The sequence below is a fragment of the Thunnus thynnus genome, chromosome 6, assembly GCF_963924715.1.
Source record: "Thunnus thynnus chromosome 6, fThuThy2.1, whole genome shotgun sequence".
NCBI lineage: Eukaryota > Metazoa > Chordata > Actinopteri > Scombriformes > Scombridae > Thunnus > Thunnus thynnus.
In genome coordinates this window covers 9,628,038-9,655,643 of record NC_089522.1, presented here as the reverse complement: position 1 = coordinate 9,655,643, position 27,606 = coordinate 9,628,038, and the positions used below count along the sequence as shown (strand labels likewise).

Here is a 27,606-nt window from a genome sequence, read left to right as displayed (position 1 = left end):
ATGTATATCACCGTCTCTTTAGTGCCTTTGTGTGTCTTTGTACATTTCTGTGCGTGTGAAAATACCAGAAGATAGAATACCCCAGCTCAACAGCGCAAGTAGTGTGTGATAAAGCTATTCTATCAGCCAGGGAGTCGGCGGTTATTGCATCCGTTCCGCATCTGTGAGCTCTCTCCTTAAACTCAGCAAAGAAGCTCTTGGAGAAGCCCATTTGCAAGGAATTGAATCACTCTTTGGAACACAGAGTGTCCTGGCCCCAACAAGGGAAAAAAAAATTGAAGTTGTTTCACTTCAGTTGGGAACCTGTGCATATACTGTTTAGCTGTATCATATACAGGTAGTGTTTGAGAGGCCGTCGCAGACACAGAGAAGCAGCAAGCTCATAAATGTTTAATCAACATTTTCAACGTGCAGTCACAACAAGCATTTATATTCCTCGAGTCGATATCCAGTGCGGATGTGTTGAGGCTGATCTATGTTTAGCCATGCAAATGTGGGGATTAAAACTTCAGGCTAGGCTGGAGAGCGGAGAAGCGCTCGCTGCTAAATTAGTCATTCCCTGAGAAATGCATTCGCAGGCACATGTGTGCACACACTCACAAATGTGCTCAAAATGAGACCCAATTTTTTTGTGTGTTGCTGGTCTCTGACAGAATGTAATGTAAAATCACTTCAGCAAAGTGTTTGATGTCAAGAATAAACTGTGTATCTACTGACTTGCCATGTTTCGACGACAAGCCACCCAGCATGGTGAGTGATGGCCTCCGGATATGACAAACATCCACAGTCCCGGAGACATCACCCATCTACTTCAGCATCAATCAGCCTGTAACACCAAAATTGCCCCAAAAAAGCCCATTTGGGTCTTTTCATTGATGTGTTTCCCTCAAAGGTGAGTCATTTGTTCCACACCCAGACACTCTCTAATTGGATTGTAAATCTTTGGTGACGATTAATCATACGACCTGCTTCAGAGGTGCTAATGAGCAGCTATTTTAGCTGGATGACATCACCACAAATCACCTCTGGCAACTCCAGACTCCAGGTTTTAATCTGTTTCAGAGTCTTTCTTTCAGTTGCAAGAGGAATTAAATTGTCTTTTTTTTTTTTTCGCTTTCCTGCGGCCGCCTCTGGTTTCAAGTTTGTTGAAGGAACGGTAAAAGTTCTAACTCCAAATTTGTGTGTTACTCTCTCTCTTTCTCTGGTCTCTCTCACCCTTTGGCATCTCACAGCTCTTCTTAGTGACAGACATTAAGTTAGTCTGTCACCCGAAAATGTTTTGCCATTTGCAGACTTAACAATGCATTACTGGAGGCGCTAAGGATGAGTGTGTTTTTATAGCATGGCATTTGACCATAAGCTCTGTGTAATATTCTGGTGTTCATTGTCCTTTTTTAGCTCATTATCAGGGCTATAAAATTCTCTTTTTGGGTTGCAGTAAAAGGATTATGTTCTAGTAACAGATTTCTAGAAAAAAATGGAATTAGCGTCTGCGTTGTCACCTGCTTTATAGATTTTTCAGTGGTGTCTTGAAGCTTGAACCGTCTGCCACCACCTAGCAGGTCTTGAGGCCAGAAAATCCCAAACTTGTCAATCTGAGTAGCCTGGGTGGAGTTCAAGAGTGACAGACATGCAGCAACCACCAAGGTTAACTCTGAGAGGTTGACCTGTCAATCTGGACCACAATGACTGAATTTCACAATCATATTTTTGCAACAGTTTGCAGTCTATGAATACCAGTATGAATGTAATGCTGCTCTAACTGCATATTTTATTTGTATAAATAGGAAGGATTAATATTGAACAATTGAATATTGAACAATATTTGTTTGCATCTCGTTGGTGAAAATATATTTTTTAAAAGCACAGAATGTGCTGACCTTTTCAGTATTTATCCACAACCTTTCTTTCCCTCATCTTAACCCAAGTGTTCTAGTTGCCTAAACACACAGAATGCAAGACATAAACCCAGGTCTCCTGTGTCAAAGTCCCATGCTTCGTACGCCCAAACACCGCGATTAGATATCTTTGGGTTATGGTTATTTTAGTTACTTAATGTTGAAAGGTAAACCTACAATGACTTGTTGTCTGGGATTGTCCCGGCTTCAAACTTGATGTCCTGAGTGCCAACAAATATCTGTAAAACACTTAAATGTCCCAGTTTTCAACATTCACTACCAAATTGTCCCAGTTTTCGCCACAATTTAAATATATTACACTTGTTTTCACTGCTTACATCATATCATTTATCATGTTCTGTCCCACAGTATTACCCAACCCAATATAAAAACATAAACAATTCACCACGTGTCTGAATTCAACACTGATTTGTCTGTATATATGGCAATCAATGTGTTGTTGTCAAGGCTGTTGCTATGACGCTTGCGGCTCTTTCTGACAGAACCTGTCAGCATGTTAACGGTTACAGTAGCTGTCATACCAAAGAGAGAGTCTGTCTTTTCTCCAGAGCTCCATGAGGCTTAGTCCTTCCTTCGTAAAGTACCTGGTGATGAAAATGCTGCGTTCTGCACATACTGCAAGAGTACATTTTCAGTTATGCATGGTGAAAATGCTGATATTAAGATCATATTAAGACGGCCAAACGTAAGAAGTGGTTTCCCTGAGTACTCCAGAAAAGAAACTATAACTAAGAAGAAAGAATGCAAAGCATAAGTAGGCCTACATGGCAATCTTCTTAAAGGTAACTTTCTTTAAAGGCTCTTTGTCAGATTATTATTAACAAGGTGCAATGTTGATTTAATGTTTTGACATTTTAATTTTTTTTTTTTTGTTTTGTTTTGTTTTTTACGTTTTGTAAACAATTGTAGCAATTGTAAACTTGTTTTGAAAACTCGCGACCAGCTCGTGGCATAGCGTTGTGAAGATGTAAGTTATTTTTATGTTACCACCTAGAGAGTTATTTATAGGTCACAAAAAAATTTGTACATGGTTTTGTTTTAAAAAAAAAGCTGGCAGAGAATATGTCACAGTCGGCCATTTAGCTGGCAGCCTGGACTTATGCGCACTGTGACTGACAAATACCTTGGTGGATTTTGGGAGACAAAACATAATTTTTCGTCTGCTGAGGTGCTGTCCATGGTGCTGAAAGGTACGCTCAGTATGTGTACTAAGAGCTGAAATAATTGTACCTTATCTTCATGAAAACGCCTATGGTATGGTATGGTATGCATAAGTGCATACATGTGTGCATACATGCATGAATGTGTGGTACACTTAAGGGTCCTGGTTTAGGGGTTTGAAAATATGGTCACCCTGGCTAATCCTAATAAGACTTGATTAAGGGATTTGTAAGAATTCAGATCCCATAAGTGTATTAGATACTGGATTGGGATTTGATAAAATGCTATCAAACTCCATCCTTAGTTATACTGCATTAGGAAACTCATATACCATATATATATATTTAAAATGTGTGTAGCATCTATGAGCTTTACTAAGGCTTGTTAGTTAGTTTTACCTTTAAGGTGCTAATCAATGTGCCACACTCTATAAACGATGGAGTTCAGCCCCAATTCTGTATCTGTTTTCAGAGTAAATCTGTAAACAGGGGAAAGGGACTGAGGTGTAGCCTTGATGCTGATGCAACACTCCCAGCTTAGAAGCTTGCTTTAGCAGATTCTTCCCCTTCTAAGCAGACACCCACACTACCTGTCCTGTGTGTCTGGGTATGCTGCAGGCTAAAGCTGCACTTGCCAACCTGTAGACCTGTGTGGATGGTCATAAACCTGGAGAGATGCAAGTTTTATGAAGTTCTGCTCAGGAAACAGGCTGTGACACGTTCACAGGTATGGAGGCAAACAAATGGTAGTAGCTGTTAGTACAGTCTGTTGACAATACATTGCTTACTCCTTGGAATAGCGTCTCTGAGGAGGATTCCGAGGTCTGATGTGAAAAGAAAGAAGAGGGGGAACCCTCTAAAGGGTCTTGACTTTGTGGATTTACCAACTGAAGCAGTTTGGCAACACCTCATTGTTAGTACTATTGTTAGCACTCCCAGTTCTCCCTGCTGCTAACCCAATTGTTGGACCTGGATTGTATGGATTCTGCCAGGTTAGTTTATATTTCGTGCAATGGATGAGACACCAGATGGTACCCAAGGCTAGTGCTGCTAGTAGCACGTCCACTCTCTCTAGTAAGCAATGCCATTTTTCATACTTGCAGCTCAAAAAAAGTATACCACACCCAAACCTGAGCCCAACCACAGCCACAAGTGGTTAGCCCTTATGCACTTAATGCTGCCTTGATGCTACAAGCTTACCAGGTAGAGACAATTTGGGACCCTGCATGACACTTTGTTGAAGAAGGACAATCACAGTAGGATATGAGATGAGACCAAGCGGCAACCACCACAGCTTGAGGCTGAAGCCAATGTGGAAGTCCCTTAAAGTGCAATGCCACTGACAGCTGCTAGATGCCGTCTCCTAAAAATCCCTGGCTCCAACTGACTCCCATTCAAAAAGCACCACCTTCTCTCTAGATATACTAAGTCAATAATTTTTTCATCAGTCATTATCATCTTAATTGGTAAATTCAAGCATTCTAATAAGTATGCTGATGGTCATTTTGGAAATTATTGATCTGTTAATAAGATTTGAAGACTTATAGTAGTTCTTGATGTCTGTTGTGTGGTTGCGATTGACAGCTGTGATTGACAGTTCGTTCACTTGCTGCTCTCCCCGGCCCCTGGAGTCACTCTGTCTTGGACCTTTGTAGCTTCTGTTTAAAGAATAAACCGTGATTTTTCTCCAGATATGCAGTTCTACTGTGTTTGTAGTTAAGGAATTACACTAACAAGACAATGGCAATGAGTTGGACTATTGTCGCAATAGTGATTATGACACCTGCTCTATTAGCACAATTTAGCTTAAGTAGCTAATGTTAGCCCAAGAGTGCATCGGTTGGTGTTCGCTTTGGTGCAAGGTAGCGGGGCATGGTTTCCAGAGCATGACAGGCAACACTCAGCACTCCTAATTTGGAAGACCCTGGCTCCAAACGGAAAAGATGATGCCGACCAACAGCAACTCTAGGCTCTGGGCTCCAGTGCAAACCAATGGGTGACAACACACCTTGCTACGTTCACCTTTATAAAGTATACAGTCTATGGATGAGACTCGTAGGATGGCCAATTTCATCCAGGAGTGCAGGTATTGCTTTAGCTAATGGCATGGCTGAGACACTGGCAGCCTAATGTCACCTGTGAACTTAAGTTGCCTTAGGCACAACCTTTTTCAGTTTTCAAGTTGCCAAACTGCCAGGATTAAACAGTATTTTCTAGAGGGAACCCTGACCAGCTGTAGTCAGTGGAAGAAGCTTGAGGTAGATGTGCATTTGAGTCTGTTAAGACATTTTCATGAGCAACCCAAATCCACTGCTTGCAGACTAGTTTAAAGTACAAGTAGCACAAACAAAGTAGGAGTAAGAACATGCTCTCTGATTCAGGAAGCAACAGGATTGAATGCCCTCTCCTCACCCTCCCTCACCTGTCTCAGCTGCTTGTCAGAAGTAGCCTTTGCTCTCCACTCCACACTGGAAAACTAAGGAGCTAATCAACTTTGACTGCGCTGTCTGGGCTTGGTGGTGGCAGAGTCTTTGACAGATTCAGGTTTGCAGTGAGGATTGATCTCACTGCACTAAAGTATCTCCCTGGCAGCTGTTGGCATGTGCCGTCCACCCCATTGATCGGGCCCGTCTGTGCAGGCAGGGCTGCATAATTCTATTTAATGTATGAGGAGCAAGGGGGGCTCCAAGCCTGTCACAGTCAGTGCAGACTGATCCAACTAACCTCATGCTAATGCGGCCTGGCAGGCCTCCCCGAGGACAGGGCCCAGCTTTAGGGAGCACAGAGGAGGACTCATTCTGCCCATGCCGATTCGTCAAACTGGAGAGGAGAACTGTATCTCCAGGTGGTCCCAAAAACATCCAGACAGCATGCGAGAGAAAGCGAGGGCGAGACAGAATGAATACGACAACCCAGAGACAAGGCAAGAAGACACGGAAGAATGGGATAGATCTCAGCTTCTGATCAGAAGAGGTTGTTAAATGGAAAAACACTAACTGACTGCTTGGGGAAATTAACATTTATTGTCTCATCAATGGGATCAGGTTTGTGTGTGTGTGTGTGTGTGTGTGTGTGTGTGTGTGTGTGTGTGTGTGTAAGGAGTTTGGAATTGTCAGATTGCTTATTTGTCACTGTGTAACTTAATATCTCAGACACCACTGATAGCATCTATCTACTATAAGAAGGAATATCTGTCTGTATGTCTGTATGTCCTTCATGTATCTCTTGAACTGTTCATCAGATCGATTCCACACTTGGTACTTGTATGGCTAGGAAAGACAGGGAGTGCTGTGCCGAATTTGGTGCGATTTGGACAAGTGGCACATTAAATATTGATAAACTTAAACTCTGAATGAACAAGCCATCAGCTGCTCTGCTCTGCACCTGCAGGGCGGAGCCTTTGGGCTCTGCTATTGCATGATCTCGATCAGAGGTTTACAACCCTGCAATGAGAGAGAGGAGGGGACATCTCTCTTCATCATTTTAAAAAAGACGAGAAAAAGAGAGAGAGAGGGCAAGCACACTGAGAGCATGAGTGAGTGACAAAGAGACAGGCTGGAAAGCTTACTCATAGAGAGAGTAAGCCTGTGAATGACAGAAATATGTTATTTTCTGATTGTTTCACAGCAGTTATGTTCTAAAGTACAAATAAACAACCATCAAATACTCAACAGGTGATTTACTGTGGAGACAGACGCTCTTTTAGTGCAATTTAGAAATGTGACACGTTTGTTATTAATAAACTGTGAATAAACAAGCAAACAGCGAGCTGCTCAGCTCGCTCAGCTCAGTTTAGTCTCACTGGTGAAGTTTCTGTCTGCATTCTTCAAAAAGATATTCCCTCATTTGGTGTTTTGATGATGGTGCTGGAGAGCGCTGTCTAACATGTCAGTCCAAAATTTCCCATAGGTGTTCAGTTGGATTGAGATCTGGTGACTGTGAAGGCCATAGCATATGATTCACATCATTTTCATACTCATCAAACCATTCAGTGACCCCTCGTGCCCTGTGAATTGGGGCATTGTCATCTTGGAAGAGACCACTTCCATCAGGATAGAAATGTTTCATCATAGGATAAAGTTGATCGATCAGAACAACTTTGTATTTAGCAATTTCTTTAGTGACTACAGTGTTCAGAAATTGTCTGAACTAAAGAAAATAGGATCTAAATTGTAATAATCCAACTTGTCCTTTAATATATAACCACACTGATCAATCAAAACCAAATTTTATACTGAATATAGCATAACTAAAACACTTAGATGCTAACATGAATTAGCAGCAATTGTGCAAAGTTATATTAGCACATAGTATAAAACAGAACACTTCACTATAACACACTACAGGACATGGCAATACCAACTTTGACGAATCAGAAATGTCATGTTTAGGTGAAAATAAGGATTAAAATCTACATAATTAATGTAGCTAAAAAAGTCTAAATATACTAATTCTAAGCATGGTGGTTAATTTATTGATCAGCAGCCAAACAAACATTAAATAAGATGAATGAAATTTATCATGGAAGAAATGTAACGCCACTGGGAGCTGGTGATTTCAAAGCTTCTTCATGTGAACTGCTGGGATCAGGCTGTAACTTTGGGTCGAATGTTAAACAGGATTCTCCACCCAGCCTGCAAAACCATTGTGAAGTGAATACTAAACAAATAGAGGCTGTGCTCACAAAGCTTTAATCAATGCTTTTACTAATGGTTGACTGCTCTGGATAGGAAGAAAAGCCAGCTGAACAGACATTTCACACCTTAATCAGGTAGAAAAATAGCTGTTGCAGCACTTATGGCTCTCCCTACAAATATGTCACTGCTCATTTTGGAGCTTTTTATCCAGAGGGACCATGGTGCCAGCTTTGTTTTTGTCAGTTAACAAAGCAATGGTGCATTGGAGCCAATAACTGGATCATAATGACCATAATAATATTGACAATAACACAGTGTGATATTATATCAGTGAATGTTTTGTGCAATTTATTCTAAGTATGATAGATGTTCCGGTGTCAATGAACCCAAATAGACTCCCAGTTGATCAGATTTAGACCCATGAAGAGATGATCCCAGCCAATTACACATTCAGTCAAACTGGGAGAAATTTAACTATAGTGATGCATTACACTTTAGCCAATTCAGCTACACAGCACCGTGGCACCTGATAATATTTATTGATTAATAATATGGTGATTAATGTCTTGGGGTAGTCTTTTTAATACTATGTTTGGATTGTTTTATAAGACTCACTCGTACACACATCTGCTTAAAACATATAATTGTAAATATACAGACAAATAGCTATAGCAAGATATGACTAAGCTTTATATATAGTCTTATATAGGCTTGATATATAGTCATATATTAAGCTTTATTTAAGCTTTAAATAAAGCTTAATATATGACTAAGCTTTATTTAAAGCTTAGTCATATATTACTATATTAACAATGACCGTTATAACCAATAGATGATACTGAATTGAAATGATTGAAATGTACTGTAAAACAGAACAAGTCATTAATCTGGTGAAAAGTGTTTTTTTCTTTTTCGGAAGCCGAGAGCGGTTGCAGTTGCAAAACATTTTTTATCATTTATTTTGAGATTACACCTTTATCTCAAGATAGAATTTTCTCGAGAACATGACTTATTGTAATTGCAAAAAGTGCATTTTTCTAAGACCATCAAACTGTGATAACAACTTAATTATCATGCCAAAACTAATTATGGTTAAAACTTCAATATTAGGTTTACTTTCTATTTATCCTGCATTAATGTTCTGCTTGCTTTTTAATATGTGTTTGATATTTTGAGATAACATTATAGTTACATTGTTAATGATGTTGATACTAAGTTTTATGTATCTTGTCTTGTTTATATTAAAAGCAATAAAATGTGAGACCTCTTTCATTGACTTTTCACTCAGTTCATGCAGCACCCTCTGCAGATTTCTTATTAAGTCTGATCCAGTGTCACGCAGTGTGAGTGCTGGTAGATGATGGTGCTCCCCTTATAGCGCTGGTCTCATTTGTTGGCAGTAATAATATTAATGTATCAAATTGAACAAGATAATTATTCATTGATTAAAATTCTAACTAAGCATAGCAACTATAAAATAACCATGTCATTTGATTTGACAAACTCATACAAAACCCAGCTTGAAGTCATATTCAAATCTTTTATTTTGTGCTGTTGTGCCCTGATCACTGCCCACCCTGGACTCTTCTCAACAAACTCCCTATAGCACAAGCCCATGTTGTTTTACGTTTTATTAATAGCAACATCAGAGTACTAAATGTACAGAGGACGAATCCAATGAGAATCGCATTTACAGTGCTTGCAAATACAGAGCTTAGTAGTACAAGAGTAACCAAATCAAAGTCACCTGGAAATCGAAACGTTTACCAATAACTACAAAAGGAAGAGATGTGGTTCATAAGACACAAAATAAAAGTTATACAACATTTAGCCGTCACAGAGACAGACTGGAGTCCCTTTGTGGAGGTGTGTTGTGTGTGTATGTGTGTTTGTATATACTATAGTAATAGGTCTTATACAAAAGTTAACAGAGGTACTCATTGATATATTAAACACAAATATAAAAAGTTTTTAAGAGTCACAAAGTACAAACTCTTCATTTTTATGGCGACAACACAACTCGACTCAGGTTCCTTCATGGTAGGTATGAATTGTGATTGTAAGTCTGCTTTAATGAACAAACCACGTGTGCCCCCATGTGAAAATACCCCACACACCCCACCCCACTCCCAAAAGAAAATAATCCTGTACAACTTCCTGACCCCTTGAAATTGAAACTGTACGTATGCTATTTATGTTTATATTTTTTACACCTCTGTCCACTCAGATTTTCAACAACTCTGAAAATATGCAACCATGAATCATTGTTTTCCTGTTATCCCAAATTTCCTTGTCTCTCACTCCAGATCTTCACTTTGTTCTGAAGGCAGTCAGAGGCCCTCCATGCAAATCACCTTCTAACAGAGGGATTATTAGAGAATTGTGATATTGCAAACAAAGTGCTGCTGTTTTGTTTTTTTTTCAAGTCTTTGACTGTATTGATAAGCACTGACAGTGACAGTGCCTTAGCTCTTGTGAATAGAAAAGTAAAAACATGACCCGAGAGGAGAGTCGGAGCCCTCCACTTTAGATACAGTAAGCGCACAGTACGTGATTTTTTTTTTTTTTTAACAATGAGGAGAAGCGGAGTGAGGAGCTACAGTTTTCTGACGGGATAAAAAATGGATTCAGTGAGATACATATCAGTCTATAAAGATAAACCTTTTCCTTCCCTTTGAGCTGCGTTCTTCAGTGTTAAATTAACTATTTCTCTGGTGCTCTGTTGAGTCTCACCTTGTTGTTTGAGAAACCTACTATTGATAACTGTCTTTATTTAAATCACCATCACTGACGGCTGTGAAACATGTTTCTCGGAAATTCAGAAACCCGAAGGCCATGATTTAACATAATCGATACATTGATTCGTCTCATCTCATGTGAGTGCTTCCGATGATATGGAAAAAACAAGCCCTGGCCTCGGAGCCAACATCTAATTCAAACAACACATGTCAATAAGGTCCACTTCTTATGTCTGACATGCAAACAGGAATCACAGGCCCTGTAGATGAATGCGCGCTGCATCCTTCATCTTGACAGGAAAAGCCTTGCTGATTGATAGCTTGTTTGTGCTGAAGGGAACATAGGTTTCGTGGCTTGCTGAGGAGACAGAGGCGGGAGCCGCAAAATATTCATTTGTTGTGAAAAAAGGCATGTCAAGTCTTTGGTGTCTATTTAAGACTTTTCTACAAGCTCCCCCTCCCCTTTCTTCCTGCCTTTGCCTGCATTGCTCTCACGTTACCTGAATCAAATCTGACCAGTGGAGTGGAATCATTTTCCTCCCTCTTAGCTGTAATACACCACTCTCATCAGCTATCCTGAAATATAAACTGAAAAGGCAAGAACGCAGTAAGGCATTTCCTTGCATATCAGTTGGATTTCAGACAGAGGTAAAAGGAGGAAGGGTGATGTTTGCCAATGTCTCCAGATACATGTGCCTGTTGATATCACAGCTGCGAGTTAAATTTTTCCTCATCTAAATGTCCTTCAGAAATGCAAAGTGGATCGCTTTTAGCTAGCAGCTCCCTACAGTTTTAATCAATGCAAACAAGCTTTTCCCTGTGACCTTACCTAGAAACCCTAGAAACCTTTTCCCCACAGTATTAAACACAGAAAGAAATTCAGAATGTCAAAGTTCCCCTTTGTCTAATCAGATTTGGTAGAATCAGAAGTCAGTCCCACACATTATCAGCTTGGTACAAAAATTTCAACGATTTTCAGTAGGCTCACATTGACATTTTACAATTATCAGGTACAGTGTAAGTAGTACAGAAACTTGGCAACCACAAGTACCTCCTTTGATAAAACAGTTTTCAAAGCAATTCAGAACTTGCATTGGTCTCAAATGGCCAGCAGACCGAATTTCTTAAAGTTGTGGCTGTGATTGGGAAAACCTTGATATTTCAGCAAAGATCGCTAACGATCTGCAGTATGTATGCTTAATGGATAATTCAGGTTTAGTACAACTTGGGTCTAATTTTCATACTTTTGGCCATCATTCCTTTCAGTAATTATAACATTGTACTCACCAAGTTAATTGTTGAGATCTTGGAATGTGGCAACATCACTAAAAATAACTCAGATAGGGTAACATGAACAGTTGGATATATTGTTAGCAAACACTAGTGACTTATTTGGAAAAGGAAGGTGAATGGTAAAATGAATATCTAAACTGTCTGTTGAAAACATTAATTTACAGGTTGAAATGAAGGATTAACTAACCTACTGTAGGTTAAATAACTAACCTTATGTAGGTTACTTAAACATGCCGCTACATGCGCACAGTTTGGAGGATTTCAGTGTAGCTATATTGCTGTACAATGTCATCATAACCGATAGAAATGTTGGTCAAAGCTAACAAGACAAAGTCTACAGTCTACAGTTATGCTAGTGGGTCTGTGAGGCAGCACAGCAATGCTTTGAGCTAAATGCTAATGTCAGCATGCTAACTTGTTCACAATGACAATGAACATCAATGTTCGCCATCTTAGTTTAGTGTGTTAGCATGCTTGTCAAGGGATCAGAGGAATACCAAAGTTATTAGGTTTCATCTTGTGGGCACCAAAGATATCTCAACCAATTTTTATGGTAATACATCAATCGGTAGTCAAGACATTACACTATGAGCCAAATATGTCAACCTGATTTTGGTGCTAGAAGTAAAGTCAGGGGATCACCAAATTCATTAGGATTCTTATTAAGAAGACTATGAATGTCTATACAAATAGTCATGGAAATCCATCTAATTGTTATTAAGATATTTCAGTTTGGACCAAAGAGGTGGACCAGCCAATCAACAGACCAGAATTGCCAACCCATGCCTATACTTAAAGATGAGGCCCAAGTTGAAATAAACTAGAATTATCCTTTAAAAACCTTGATAAATGAAATAGTTTCCCACATCCTTATGTGTACCTCTTTTAGCAGTTGCAGCAAAAAGGAAAATCCAGACAAAGTCCTAGCCATCCTCTCTTTACAATTCTTTCCCTGATTATTTCATATGCTCATAAAATATAATATTTGTTAGTTTTCGCAGTTATTACAGTAAAGTATGTGACAAATCATACATTTGTCTGGGGCAGTTGTAGCGATATGTATATACAAATACAATATGAGAAATATGACAAATGAATGCAACCCAGTCTAGATCAAGTGAAGTTGGTTTCTTGGCAGCTACTGTTGGATTTACACTGTTTATTATTCATGTGATGAAACACTGTATATTATAATTCATGTAGAAATGATGTTTAAGAACAGCAAGTCATTGGTTTCCCAGCCAACCATGAATACAGCAGAACCCAAGATATGATCACAACATTTCTTCAAACCACTCAGCACTGTTACTTTCACACATTCCACCTGGAAATGACTCTCCAGTCTCTGAACTATTGCAGCGTCTACTGAAGTATTATACTGGCTAGCTAAAGATATAATACAAGTACTGCTTGAAAGTGCAGGTAGGAAGCTTGGCACAAGGTTAGTTTTGTGTTTTGAAAGAAATACCGTAGTTACACATGTAAACAAAGACACTATCCCCGACCTAGCTGAAACCTTCCCAAAAACAGGAGAGGTTTTGAAAAATATAACACACCTGTACACAAATAGAAGCAAATATATAGAAAATACATTTACACATGTATAATATACATTAAGTTTTCATAACCCTCTGACTATTAAGATAACACTCTTCATTCAAAAAAATATATGTTATGTCAAAGAAGCAACTCCGCAGCCTGACACACATGTGAGGCTGAACTGGTATGGGTCATTCATGAGAGTGGTTTTTATGTTGTGAATGGGCAAAAGCAGTTTTGAGTTTTGCACCACAGTGTTTATCCCACACCATCTTGGCACCTCCTGAATGGCTCACATTTACGGATACTGATCTCACTGGAACAACCTGTTTTCTCGAATCCTTTAAGGAGAATTACTGGAGATCCACTGTCGACACACAATAAAACCCTCCTTTTTGATCTGTACATATTGCTGTCTGCAGCCAAAAACATTTACAATTACAGAATTGTATTTGTGCTTTGTACAAACCCACAGCACAATAAAGGTAGATTTATAGGCGGCCTGCTCAAAAGTTTCAGAGCACAAAGGTAATCTGTCTTTCAGAGCTTGAGGTTGATAATAAAATTATTGGTGCTAGAATGCTCTCAGGAGAGCTTTACTGTCCTGCCTGACCATGGAGTTTCCTCACCTTTACTTAAGAGATAGTTTAAACCAATTTGGCGGTGGCTGATTGGCTTGTCATAATCCTCTTACTTCAACAATACACTGACACTGAGTGTTTTAGGTTTCTAAAAGAATAAAATTCAACTCTTCTTTCTCATAAGTCTATCATATTTTCGCTCTGCTTCCTTTAGCACAAAATAAAACAATCTATTTGTCACCAATCCCCAAAATACTGTCTGTGTTAGCTGAAATTCTGATATGGTAGAAAAATTGTCCTCAAACTGTTGAGTGGATCTGGCACTGAAGTGAACTAACCACATTTGGTGAGGGAATTCCTTCCTGCTTGCACTCAGCATTTAAAACACATGATGCACATCATTTTGATCCTGAGGGACTCCCCTTTGCAGCACCTCTTTCACAGCTTCTCAAAGTCTATGTTTAAAAACTGAGGATAATTTTATTCTCTTAAACAAATTGGTTCATGTTCTTCTTGACTCTCTGACTATAATTCAGCCTTGTAGACTTCAGAAATAATTTGTCAAAAGTGAACCAATCTGGGAGTTGGGTGGGGATATTCATTTATTATCTGTAGGGGGATTAATTTTTCAATCTCCTTCCTATTTATGCAAATTATCACATGAATTATTTGAATGTGAAGCTCATATTGAATCTATTCCACCCTTTTCAGCATTGCAGCTCCGATCTGAATCACAACTAATCATTAGAATTGATCCCAAACAGCTGCTGAGACTGAAACCAAAATGAAGTGTGCAAGAGAGCTAGACAGACCTGAGGCAGTATGAGTGTCCTGTCCAGCTCCATGCAGTCTTTTGTAGCGGTCCTTACACAATCTATATATGAATTTGCTGCTATGGGGTTCATTGCAGCAGTGAGCCTGCACCACAGAAACCTTTTGTGTATTTTTCGTTTAAGCAAATTCAGCTACAAATCTCACATAATAAGCATTTGGAACAGGCATCAGATTGGCTTGCACGATGTGTATTCAGATGGTTTCTCTTTCTTTCTGAGCTTGGGTGGGGGAATATTTAATTAACAGTGCTAAATCCCAGGTGCTTCGGACCTCCGCTGTTAGGGGTGTGGCAGACTCTTCTGTGTAAAAAAATAGACATAACTATTCTGTTTTTAAAATGGGACCGATAGAAACAATGTTTTAAAATCAACTGTTCAATAAAGCATATACCGTTTCTTTTTTCCATCTTCTCTCTTCCCCGACTAATAGAATAGTGCTTCATATAAATATCTTTTAGACTCTTTTGCAACACATTTCTTAAAACTATTTCAAAACATATTCAAATACATTTGTAGCATTTTTTAACTTTCACATTTCTTTAAAAAAACACACACAAAAAAAAAAACAATGTAGTTGGAGTCGATACAGGGTTAATATAGCGCTCTTTGTTTAGTCCATCAGTTGTTGTTGAAACTTCCTTCTATCCAGGTTGTGGCACATAGTGGCATTATTGGCACATTGTTCAGAAATACAGTTCATCTTCCACCCACAGCAGCTCCTTGGGTGCCTTTGTCAAATGTCAAATATACTTCCATGTTTTCCTTGAGACATCCGTGACGGTCACAGTCTTGCCTCACACATCCTGTAAATGTACCTATATATGATCTATATCTAAATGACTGCACGTTCCTGGAAATATGGATTGGCAGCGTTGTGGCTGCTCTGCTTGTCATCTCTAGAAAAATAAATATCTTCACCAGTGTCCAAAGAGTGATCACACTATTTTACAAAAGAAGCTGTTTTTGTGTGTTTATTGTTTCCAACTGGATCCTGTGGAGATGTAAGAGAACAAAATCACAATTACCCCTCATCATCAGCCCAGAGAATAATAAAGAAATCACTGTAACACAGATAAGATTTTCAAAGCTAGCCTACTTTCCATTTAATTTAGGGGGAATTGGTATCCAAGTCTGGCCTGAAAAACATGCAACCAAGTGCCTTTCTCACACCAGATGAAAGAGCAATGCTTTGTTAAAAATCTGTAATGTTAAGGCCTGCTGAAACACACACTTAAGCCTAAGAAATACATTAACTTTGCAGAGATAATAAGGGATCTTATGTCTTTTAAGACTTCAGCATTGGGAGCACACTTAAGAGAGCTGAGTTGACTGAGACTAATGTGTGTCCAGACATCGGCGAGGCGCTGTCCTCTCACTACACTACCTGCAGGCAATCTATTCCTTTTAAAATCTGGGTCAATAGCAGACGTTACACCTCCCTCCGGGCTTCCAGCAACACTGTGGGGCCAGAGCATGTGTTTAACTTTCACGCTTTGAATTTCAAATGCAGGCCATTCTGGCATATAGCCATGGATAAAAATATGTCGCAAGTCAAGTGAAAATGCCCCTTCACTCCTAGAAATGCTCAAAACAATATGCTATTGGTGTAAGAACGAGGTTGGTGACATACATATTAATGAAAATGTTTTAGATATGAGCAGTGAAATCATTAACTATGAGCATATAGCTTGTTAATGCTGATGCATACACAAATAGTCTCTTATATCAACTAACAACCTATGATAATACACTGAACTGGATTTCTCAATCCTTTTTCAAAACCGCACAGAAGACGGAGAGGGGGCATAATGATGTCATGATGATGTCACAAATGACAAACATGCCAAGTTCCCTTCTATTCCCAAAGTGGGGCAGCATCACCACAGGGATGGAGGTGGCTAAGACTCAGGCAATGATTTGCAACGGGACAAAGTGGCGCAGTACCTACCAGAGCGTGAATTCAGGAAGTCTCTTCCACCTACAGGAAGTGAACAAGGCCTTCAGCTTGTCAACAAGAGATCTCAAACCATTTCTCTGACACAAAGGCCACAGGAATCAGTTGTCTTTCAGTGGGGGAGGGCCTGTGGGATAAAGTGCGAGAGGTTAGAGCATTAACAACTGATATGAATATGATGCAGTTTGACTGGTACCATATTTATCCCATTAGTACTATGTTGGTTGTCAATAGGAAGCTTTTAACCTGAATTGATTCTGAAGTGACCCTATGGTGGAGCAGGTGTGTAGTTAGGGTTCCTCCAAAGACAAACATTTTTTTCAATAGACTGCATACCTCCTTCAAGACCTAATAATCTTCATAGTTAGCCTTTGATGACACAGTCAACATGGAACCATCACTCACAGACACAAACAGAGAGACTGAGGTAATCACATACTGAGAAGAGGAGGTAAAAATCCTGTATTCATCAATGTTAGCAATCTTATTGCTAAACATGAGAGATGGCACCAGTAGCGTAGGCATTCTTCCTGACTTTAAATAAATAAATCCACACACTGGACTATTCATACCAGATTAATTATCCTTCCCTCACTGCCAATGTAATGAATCTGTTGCAGGGTCTGAATACAAAGAGTAAGCGTGACCATCTTTGCTTGCTCAGCAGCTTAGATGACTGTTACTGTTATCTAGTAAACACTGTCAAAACTCTACCAAGCCTATTGTCACGTTACACATATAATGATGAGTTTGAGGTATAACACCAACATACGCAAGAGGGACACATATTCATCCACAGAAATTAATAATTTAAACTCAGAGTGAAACACAAACACACCAGTGACTCACCAGTGTTACATTATTTTCCTGTCCTTTGCTATAAAAGCAGCACAGATCGGCTGGGTTGGTAAACATGGACGTGTTGTGTGCAGTTGACTGACATTACATTACAAGACAAGGTATTGAAGTTCAGTTTTCAAAGTATTATAACTGTCTGCCATTTGAAATGCTGTCAGAAATATCAAGTAGGCAGAAAATGGCACTGTTAAGACTTGAAGTCCCATTGCCCTACATCTATAAACTGACTCATTACACAACAAAAATCTCTGTTACATTAAGATTTTTGTGTGCAGCTTGAGCGTGCTGAGACACACCGCTCAGCCAGCACTCCAGGTGTCAGGCAGATGGACAAGGGATGAGGCAATGGACAACAGCATTACAGACAACCAATTTATGTCTATGTGTTGATTTACTCACACAAACCTCTGACCAAAGCTGATAACAGTTCAGAGTAATAACAAAACATAAAACATTTAATAGTGTGAGGAGTCCAAGTATTCCTTGATTCAAATATTCCTTGATTCACTATGATTGTCATTATTCTTTGTAACTGTCAGATACCTAAAGTATTGGAACATGTATTTCTTCCTGTTTTGATGTGCTTCCACCTTTCATGCTATAAACAGTCCTTGGCCAGTGTACCTGTTTCCGTTGTAAGCAGTCTTGTAGACGGGCGTTTGCTGGATCATCTCATCAGTGTAGATGGGCACGGCAGTCCGAACGCACTCATGTGAGCACTGCAGGCTGTCATTGTAGGCAGTGAAGATGTCCACCTTGCTGGGCACCCGGGCTGGGGTGAAGTCTGTCAGGTTTTGGCAGCTTTCTTCCTGCTGGTGGATCTTGCGCTGATGGCTATTGTGGCGACCATTTCCCGACTGCGCACAGCTACAAAAACACGCACCAAAGACAAACAACAAACATAAAATCATACCTTGTACCTTTGGTCAGCTACAATGATTTCTAACAAAGTGTGAGGTGCTACAGTGTGCTGTCTTTATGGGTAAAAAGTAAAGGAATCTTTCCTACCAGTTTTTAAGGACGAGTGTTGTGATCAAGGCTGCGATAACCATAATGAGAGACACAGTGATTGTGATTATCTGGTGAACTGCCAAACCTGCAAAAAGATGGAAAAAAACCAGAAGAGCAGAGAATTACAGTCATTTGTGGAGGAAATGGTCTCACTCTTTTTGTTCACAGCAGAGAGCCGTGCACATTGCTTCTCCTTTGTTTTCTGTAATGTACAAACCCACAGCACTATACAAAGTATCAAGGGCAGCTCACTAGAAAAGTAGAGGATGACAACCCAGAGCAATTTTGCTCTTCAGTAAGTATTGATGACACTGTCACCCACTGCTATTCATAATTTAAGAGTGATATGAATTATTCCATTACAGTAGAGCCAACTGTAATGGATAACTAAGTTCAAGTCCAAGTTTTCTCCAAGTATAAAACTTATTATTCTTATATCATTAAAAGAAGAAAATAAACCCAAATTCATATATGTTTGTGGTTGTTTATTGACTGTATTATGCCAATGTATACCAAATCCTAGAGTAAGATCTGCTTTAATTATTTTTCATACCAGATGAATTCTCCAAAAGAAACCCCACACACTAAGAGCTTGTATGCTTTTCCTCACCTCAAAGAATCTCTGTAGATTTTGCCCTGAGGCTTTTATTTAAACATTAAGTGAGAACAGATTTTTTGATATAGTATATCAAATACAATATTTGATCAAAAGGTGATCCTGATAGGTTGTCTGAAAGAGAAAAGGTAGGCATGTTAAATGCAGGGTAGATGAATAAGGACACACACACAAGCATTAAAACTGGTTTGTTAGAGCGAGAAATTAGGTGTTGTTCATGCTATTCTTAAGGGCTTCACAGGGACAAATTTAGACACTGTAATTGTTTACCATACTATCAACTATTTAAATACCAAAATAAACAAGCATTTGCCGAAAGCCTTTTTGTGGCTTAACAGCTACTGTACATGTTGAAACTAGAACTGAGCAATATAACAATCAGAGCAGTATGAAACCTTAATGTGACCAACTTGCATCAAATAAACATTCATAAAAAATAAATTCAACAGCACTGCCAGCACCACTCACATCATACTGTCAGATTTCACCATTGGTTTGGTATCATCAAATGTACACTGCGCAAAGTAAACTGAATCAAACTCTTTAAAGGCAGGCAATTCAGGTTTTTCAGAAATTGTTTCAGACATTTTTATAGTTCTTAAGACCTTACAATTAAGTCATTTTCATGCTACATAAAACTGTTTTTGGGGGGTTTTTTTGGTCCCTCTGAGCAGGAGCAGCACAGCTGAAAACACTACATCTGTCAAGTATCATTACCTTAAAAATGGCACAATTGTGCATTTACACATTCAGTGCTAAAAATAATATTCATTTGTAGTCATGTTTGGGGTCCCTGGATGAAAATAAGTTTAATATTCTCTCTCCTTTCAGCTCTGTTTTGGTTTACACCAAACCCTGAGAGAAACACTCTTTAGCTGCTAAATGCTTCCTATGTTTACCAGCTATAGTCGGTATTGTCTGTCATGTCATTTGATGCTGGGCAGGTAGAATACAGTGGCTACAGCTTTTGAAACTGAAACTGAGGTTGATGAGAGCTGAGTTTGTGGGCAAAAGTCCCAAAACAATCAGCTAAAAGAAGCTAAAATGCTGTGCAATGCAATGCTGTAACTCAGATGAACTGCAGAGGTGGTGATCATTCTCTGTCAATACAAATGACTTTTTTCACATTATACATCATTTGATCCATTGTAACTATAAAAATACTGATTGATTTCAGTGTTTCTGTGGTAATTCAATGCTCTGCCTCTAAACTAAGTATCTGGACCGCAGTATTTATGTGACAGTGGGAAAGAGTAACTTCAGCCAGGACTTCTCCAGATGTCACAAGCTCACTTGCCTCCAAGCGCACGCCCACTGATTATTAATATTCATGATACACTGGACTGTTTAAGATCTACTTGTCTGCCTGCTTTAAGGAAACGTCATTGTTGGACAAAATTAAAACCCAATTATAGTGATATCAAAAGAACAGGTTGAGAAAATAACTCGTACAGACTGTATGTATGTAACACATTATCACACACTTTTGTTGAATCCTGGAGGTATCTGGTTTATAGCTTTGTTTTGCTAAGCCGTCTGGACATTGCAAAGCCATAAAATTATGAGTATATTTTAAATGAGGCACTGCAGCCTTTTGCTTAAGTACTGCATCTTAACCAGCTTGCAGATATGAATGAGGACCAAATGTTCTGTGCTTTCTCCCTTTGTTCTGTGTGACTAATGAACAAAAGCGTTGTTTTTATTTACAGTCTAAAGACTCCCGCATGTGCTGATCTCTCACTTTAGCCAGAGGACAGTAATCCACAAACAAAACTGAGGTACTGTACATGTCTAAAGTGAGGATTAGTGCATGCCTATTGCACGGTTAGTGTGTCGTGTATGTGTGTGGGTGAGTGATAGAGCATGAGAGTGACTAGGACACAATGACACACTGCAGCAGGTGACATGCTGCAGGAGGAAAAAAAAACTAAAAAGAAAAGCCGTCATGATGAAAATGCCAACGTGGGCCTTATACATCTCACCTCTCCATCAGCCAGCTGCCTAGCTGCTGATTCAAGCCAATTTGTCTTCGGGAAGGCTCAAAAGGAAGTGCTGCTCGGTCATTTTGGAAAAGCACACGGCCTCTCCTCTGCCTGCCTGCTGCCTGGACAGCCTCCTGTTGGATAATAAACTTCTGGGCAGGGCCGTGCAAAAGGCAGGCCAGGTCAAACTTGGATTAATGATATCTCCGCCTGGCTAAGGGAAGCCTTACCTTCCCAGCGCAATCAGAGTCCCCTGCCACGGCAAAGGCACATTAACTTATCTGGCAAGCCATTTTCCTCATATTCACGCTCTATCATCATATCTCCCCCTCTGCCTGTCTGCGGATGACGTCAAGGCTCTTAGGTTGAAAGTGCTTGGTCATAAATTAACATCTGTCGAAGTTCAGGCATAGCAGAGCTTGCCCCTGACCTTGATCAATAGCTGAGGTCTCTACTGAGAATTGTCTCATTTTACACTGATTTCAGAGAGAAAGAGGGCACTTCTTAGGCAGGAGATTTCAAATCAAAAGCTGTACTTTGTCCTGTAATACCACAAATGATTAAATCACATTAAGGGACTGCATTAAGTTGCGTCCTATCCCAACTTCCTATCGACAGCCATGGACAGGGAACAAGTGAAATAGAGTAAAATTGTGCATGCAACAATCTATTGATGAATGTGATGTCAGTGGACACAACACATGCTGTTTAGCAGCACTGTCAGCCTGTGATTTTATATCAAAGTCTCCAATCCAATTGAGAATGCTGTGTGTAGTTTACTGATGTTATGTTACACGATTACAGGGTATTTAAGTCCAAATAGCTCATAAAGAGTTACTTCAAGCTGCCGTTTGGAGCCAGACATATGCACACGTACCTTATACAGCTCTTTAATGAAGCAAATGAAAGCAAGAACGTGAGGTCCAGCGACACAAACACCAACATTAGGTCTATTATAACCTCATTTTCAGGGCAGTATGCTTAAGGGTGCAGGAATAATAGAGCAGATAATGACATGGGTGACAAATCTGAGTGCAGAGGCCATTTCTATTTTCATCCAGCGCTGCCAGTTGGAGGGAGGAAATTTGGCCTGCCTATCTAAAACTCATTGTGTCCTGGCAGTCAGGTTGAAAAATCACCTTTGGCAGTCACCTTGCTTAGGTTTTGTTTGGTCAAATCACTGCCAAACAAAGAGAGGCTGAGAAGGAGATAGATAGAGAGAGAGAGAGAGGGACAGAAAAAGGAAGGGACAGAAAGGGATACAGAGAAGAGGGGACAGAGATTGTGACCTCTATGGCAGCAGGATTTGAGCCCCCATCAAAGCTTCCAGCAAAAAATAAATTAGATTTTTTCTTGGCCATGACAGTTTGATGAACATGTCAAAGAAAAGCATGGCGGTTAAATGACATCTCCCCTTGCTACATAGTTTTAATAAAAGATCTCAAGCTTAGACGCAAAAACTCAGTGTGGAGTCAATAAATGTGCATAGCAGGTAATGTCTGCTTTGTAGCACCTTTGGAAACTCATCAATATGGTTTTTACCATTGTCACATCACTTTATCTTGTTTTTTTTCAGGCTGAATGCATTTAAGATATACACTTAGCTTTAGTAATACAATGTTTGCCTCAGTTTAAAATATCTACATGACCAAACACAACAGAAAGGTCAAGCAGACAGCTGAAAATACAACCAGGTTTCTAACACATTCACTACAAAGTTAAAGGTTAAAAAAAGCCTAACAACACAGCAAAAACAGCATTACATTAATATTTAAAATGTGGACACAACATCCTTAACCACATTTGAATTGAGGCAGAAGTTGGTGAGGATTTAACCTTCCTAATGTGAGTTACTGTGTGTAGCTTGACCACAGACCTGAACCCAGTTCTTCTTAATAGCTGAGCTGGATGAGTTTGTGACAGTTTGACATTAACAGCAGACTTTCTGTTTCTTTAAGTAAGCTTAAAATGAATTTGTTACCAGATCAGGATGTCTTTAAAGCTGCACTAATCAATATTTTTATATTAACAATAGAACAAATGACCATGTGCAATGTGAGAGGTGTTACTCATATAGTGACAAACCAGCAGTTAGCTTTTGTATATATATACTGTATATATTTGCCATATATCCACAATATGTGATTTTCCTTTTCATTAAATAATTAGTTATAAAGGGTGTTTTGTCTTTTTTTTATATAGACAATAGGCCTTTTTCATGGTAGACATTATGACTTGTCATCGTGGGAAAAGCACACAGTGTTACTAATAACATCAACAATGGCTCTAATCTTCAGTAAACCATGACAGTGTGACAGTGAGCAAAAGCATGTGCAATACCAGAACCCTGAAACCGAAGCAGGCAAATGGAATTCAGCCATCATTCATTTTATTATTTACACCTGTGCCTTTCCTGGTGTAAATATGCCTTTCCCTTTGGATACAAATAAAGTATATCTTGATCTTGACATGTCAAAATGTCTTCTGTGAAAAAATCCTGTTGTTCAAATATACATCAGGTAGAAGAAAGCTACAGGAGAACAGTAATGTGTTTGCTTATACCCTGCATGTACATATACAGACTCTTTATGGGAACAGCATCACTCTTGATACTTGTGATATTTAACCATGACAGACAGCAACCTGCCTACCAGATCATTAATGTGTAGTGGTACTGTAAGCCCTATCAGGAATTGCAAAGAGCCATTTAGGGCTAATGGTGCCTACACCCACACAGTGTTGGCTTAAAAGCTCCTGAAAAATGTGGGGAAGGCCCCTCATTTGTAAAATGTAGTTGCAGCTTACAGAGGTTGAGCCACCTCACTCCCACACGCCACAATGCACATTTGTACAGGCATATTTAATACACGCTAATACACCTCATGACCCTTTCAAGATTGTCATTGCCACAACTAGACGCCTGAACAGGACAGGTTGGGGAAAGATTTCCGCCAAAGGCGGCCTGCTGATAGTAAGGAATTGCCAATTAACGTTGGTGTCAAAGTGTCAATCTAGGCTGATTTCCACTGAGTCACCAGGCAATCTAAAACACTTATTGAAGAAGTGAAGGGTGCTGAGAAAGGAAGAGAGCAGAGGAGGACAGAGAGAGAAAGAGGAGGGGAAAGTTGAAGAGGGTGAGATCAGAAACAATTACTCTACATGCCTTGTCTCTCAATGTCAAAGGCATTGCTGAATAATTCAGCCAGGTTGGATGGCAATTGCTAAAATGGCCCAAAAAGAGGAAGCCAGGGTGTATTTCTTCTATGATGGCGTCCCTCACGAGAGGATACACTTGTCTAGTGTGTCTGTCAGTTTTATGAACAGTGTGGAACACACAGTTGCTCATCCTGTTAACAACAGACAAATGAAAACGGCTGCAATTTTCAGGTCGGTGTATAATGGCCTTGTTACTAAGGCAACTTCAATCAACCATACTGAAATCTGTGTACTGTCATTTTGGTGACAGGAGGTATTTTTTATCAAACAAAGCTTAGCTGAATTGTTTAGCAGGTGAATGGGCTGGGAAACATGCACCTGCTATGTTTTGGATTGGAGTCCAATATTTCTGCATACTGTATCATTCTCTCTGTCTTTCTTGTCAAGTAATGCTCTGTAATTTTTCAACAAAACTGAAAAATCTCTCAAAACCTAAAATAAATGAAACCACACACAAGTAAGGGGCTCATATCAAAATCCTGCCCAATCCCTTCTGATTGATATAACAATCTCCTCTATTCAAAATAGTGTATCAGTCAACATCTGCACTTCTCTTCCTTTAGGCAGATGTGTCAAGCCATGAAGAAAGAGCTGAGAAGTGGAGAAACAGAAAGTGAAACAGCATCTGCTCAGTCTGGCCTCTTCATCTCCTCTTGGCTGAGTTTTCTGTAAATCAGGGTAAGGGGGTTTGACTCTGTACGCCTGTCACAGGGCATCAGCATTTAAGTCCATATTTAACGCTTGAGAAAAGGAGATTCATTTTTACCGACTTTATTGAGAGTCAATACGGAGAGTAATGGCAAATTTATTAGATTGCCATGGTAACCGCTGGGAAAAGTGGTTTCTCTCTGTCTCTATGTGTGTCTCTCTCACTGCTGAAGAGGCTGTATTGTACGCCTCTACAGTTCTACCATGGGTCAAAATGCTGCATTACAATGTTCACTGAGCTCGCTTCTTTAAAAATAGATTCCTGAGACACTTAACATACATTTTACATGCTCACTTTGCTCTACAGTCAATGTAGATTTTATTTATTTACTCCATTCATTTAATCCTCCATTCCCTTCACAAACTTGATAATGTGAGTTGAACTGTTGCCATATGGATCTATTTATTTTAAACACCTGCTGGCCCCTACACTGAATGCCGTCTACTATTTGAAATAATCCACTAAATCTGTCTGTTTCAGGAGTCCACAGGATAAATCTGTAAGGCTCTACTGTATCTGTCAGGAACACATGGTACCTGTTACTTAGTCCACACAAACCTCTAAATGTAACCTTGCGACTTTCAGACCTCTGACAAGCCCCAAGTTATCAGTAGTGGCTTTACTGACTGCAGTTTTAATCATCTCATATCCATAATGGAGCTGACAGCTCCATCTGCATGGAGTAGAGGGGGGAGTAGTTACTAGCAGCACAATCACCAGGAACAATCAGTGAGCATCTGGAGACACCACAGCTATAACCTCCCCCCCATCCACCCAACTCCTCCTCCTCCTCTTCTCACACCTCCTGTATGATGGCCAGAGCGCTGTGAGGGCAGGAGCAACAGGAGTCATCCCCGAAGAACTGCAGCATCCACACAACCTCCACACAACACAAGATGAATTCTAATGTTGACTATGCACAGTGGTGGTACACTGTCAGGGAATTGTACATTAAATTTCAGTTATTAATTCACTTACTAATTATATTGATTAGATATTTGAGGTATTTCTTACAGAGTTAAAGCCATCTAAGGCTTCAAGTCATTAAACTTCAGTTGAGACTCACATGCTGACAGATGACATTAATAACTGGAAAACATTCAAATAGTACAAAAGGGAAACCTAAACGCAGAGGGTCTAAACTTGTTGCATATTCTGTACAAACAGAATAAACTCTCCTTTTTTGTTGTCCTGCACTATCGATGCCAACAGTGAGTGGGAGTTATGACACGTAGCCCTCACTCACGTCTCTTCCTCGCCTCATAGCTCTTCCCAGCGAGGATGCGAGAGAGAGACATGAGGAAGAGACGTGAAGACGGACAAATTTAATCCATCAGACGGGACGTCCTCACTCACTGCAATGTAATTTTGAAGAGACGGCACGTACTCATGACGCACAGCATCTCAACTGTCAAATATGAAGAAGTCAGCTACCACTATGTGGAAATTAAGTAAAAGTTTAAACTCTAAACTTTAAACTTAAAATTCATGTTTAATTAATTAATCATTTAAATTGTTACTTAATTTCTACATAGTGATAGCTGGAAGGAAAACACCTGCGATGCTCCATTTTTTATCTGGCTGCCACAGAATAAGACACAAATAGACAATTTAATTCAGTTAATTACTGAAAGAACAGGACCGACGTAAAGGAGCAATAAAAACAGCTGTACCCTACAGAATATGCTTAAATAAAATATTGCTAATTTAGTTTGTGAAAGTCTGACGTCCCTTTTAGGCTCAGGATGATTTCATAGTAGACACGCAGCTGTGCAGCATCATATTTTCCTGAAGGAGCTGAGATGTACTGAGACGGAAAAGAAGAAAGGAGAAGCCTTTTGGCTTATGAAGAAAAAAAAAAGTTACAGTGTTTTTTATGATTGATTCATGATTCAGTAATTTTTATTTAATGAATGAATTTGAAAAGCGGCTGTTGGTGCTGTCATTCCTGTTCCATAAGTAGTTTTCCTGATCTGCTGTTTTACTACAACAGCCTGACTGTCAATCAATAAAGACATTCAATCAAAGGGGAGTTGCTGTCCATTTAAACTTCCGCAGAGGATATACCCATGGCTCCACGCTCTAAACCCCTCCAGGAACCTCCTCTCTCCTCATCTCCACTAAGATGCATTTCAGCGATTGGAACATCCTCGATGATGGTGGAGGGAGAACGATTCCCGGATCACGGCTGGAGGACGGAGGAGCGACTCTGTTGCCATGTGTCATTACAGCCCTAGCTGGTATCACATGGATGATCATATTGTTAAATGACTGACTAACTGGCCAGGGGGAAACTCTTCTGCACAATGGAAAAAACAGATAATTAATGAGGAGACTGTGGATGATGTTTCTGTCTGTTGGTCCAAAGTTTGTGTGTTTACTGTGCAGGAAGAACATCTGACATAATGTGAGGAGACATTTAATTTCAGGAGGCAAGCAATTTTGACAACTTTTCCGGTGTGCTCTGAAGCTTGCAGTCCTCCATTTCTTTTCTATCTTAATAATGGAACAGGTGTTATACGCTGTCAAAAATGCATCATCACTTGATGTATTAGTGGTT

General features: G+C 39.6%; 1 protein-coding gene across 1 annotated transcript in view; it reads right to left on the bottom strand.

The window, feature by feature from the left end:
• Nucleotides 1-9,334: 9,334 nt before the first annotated feature.
• ajap1 (adherens junctions associated protein 1) overlaps nt 9,335-27,606 on the bottom strand; it is a 58,140-nt gene continuing 39,868 nt past the window's right edge. The window contains exons 3-6 of the mRNA XM_067591612.1: nt 18,521-18,608; nt 18,137-18,379; nt 16,649-16,781; nt 9,335-15,691 (exon numbers count right to left, since the gene is read on the bottom strand). Of these exons, the coding sequence (XP_067447713.1) occupies nt 16,709-16,781; nt 18,137-18,379; nt 18,521-18,608 (404 nt within the window). The 3' untranslated portion in view covers nt 9,335-15,691; nt 16,649-16,708. The remainder of the gene's footprint in view (nt 15,692-16,648; nt 16,782-18,136; nt 18,380-18,520; nt 18,609-27,606) is intronic.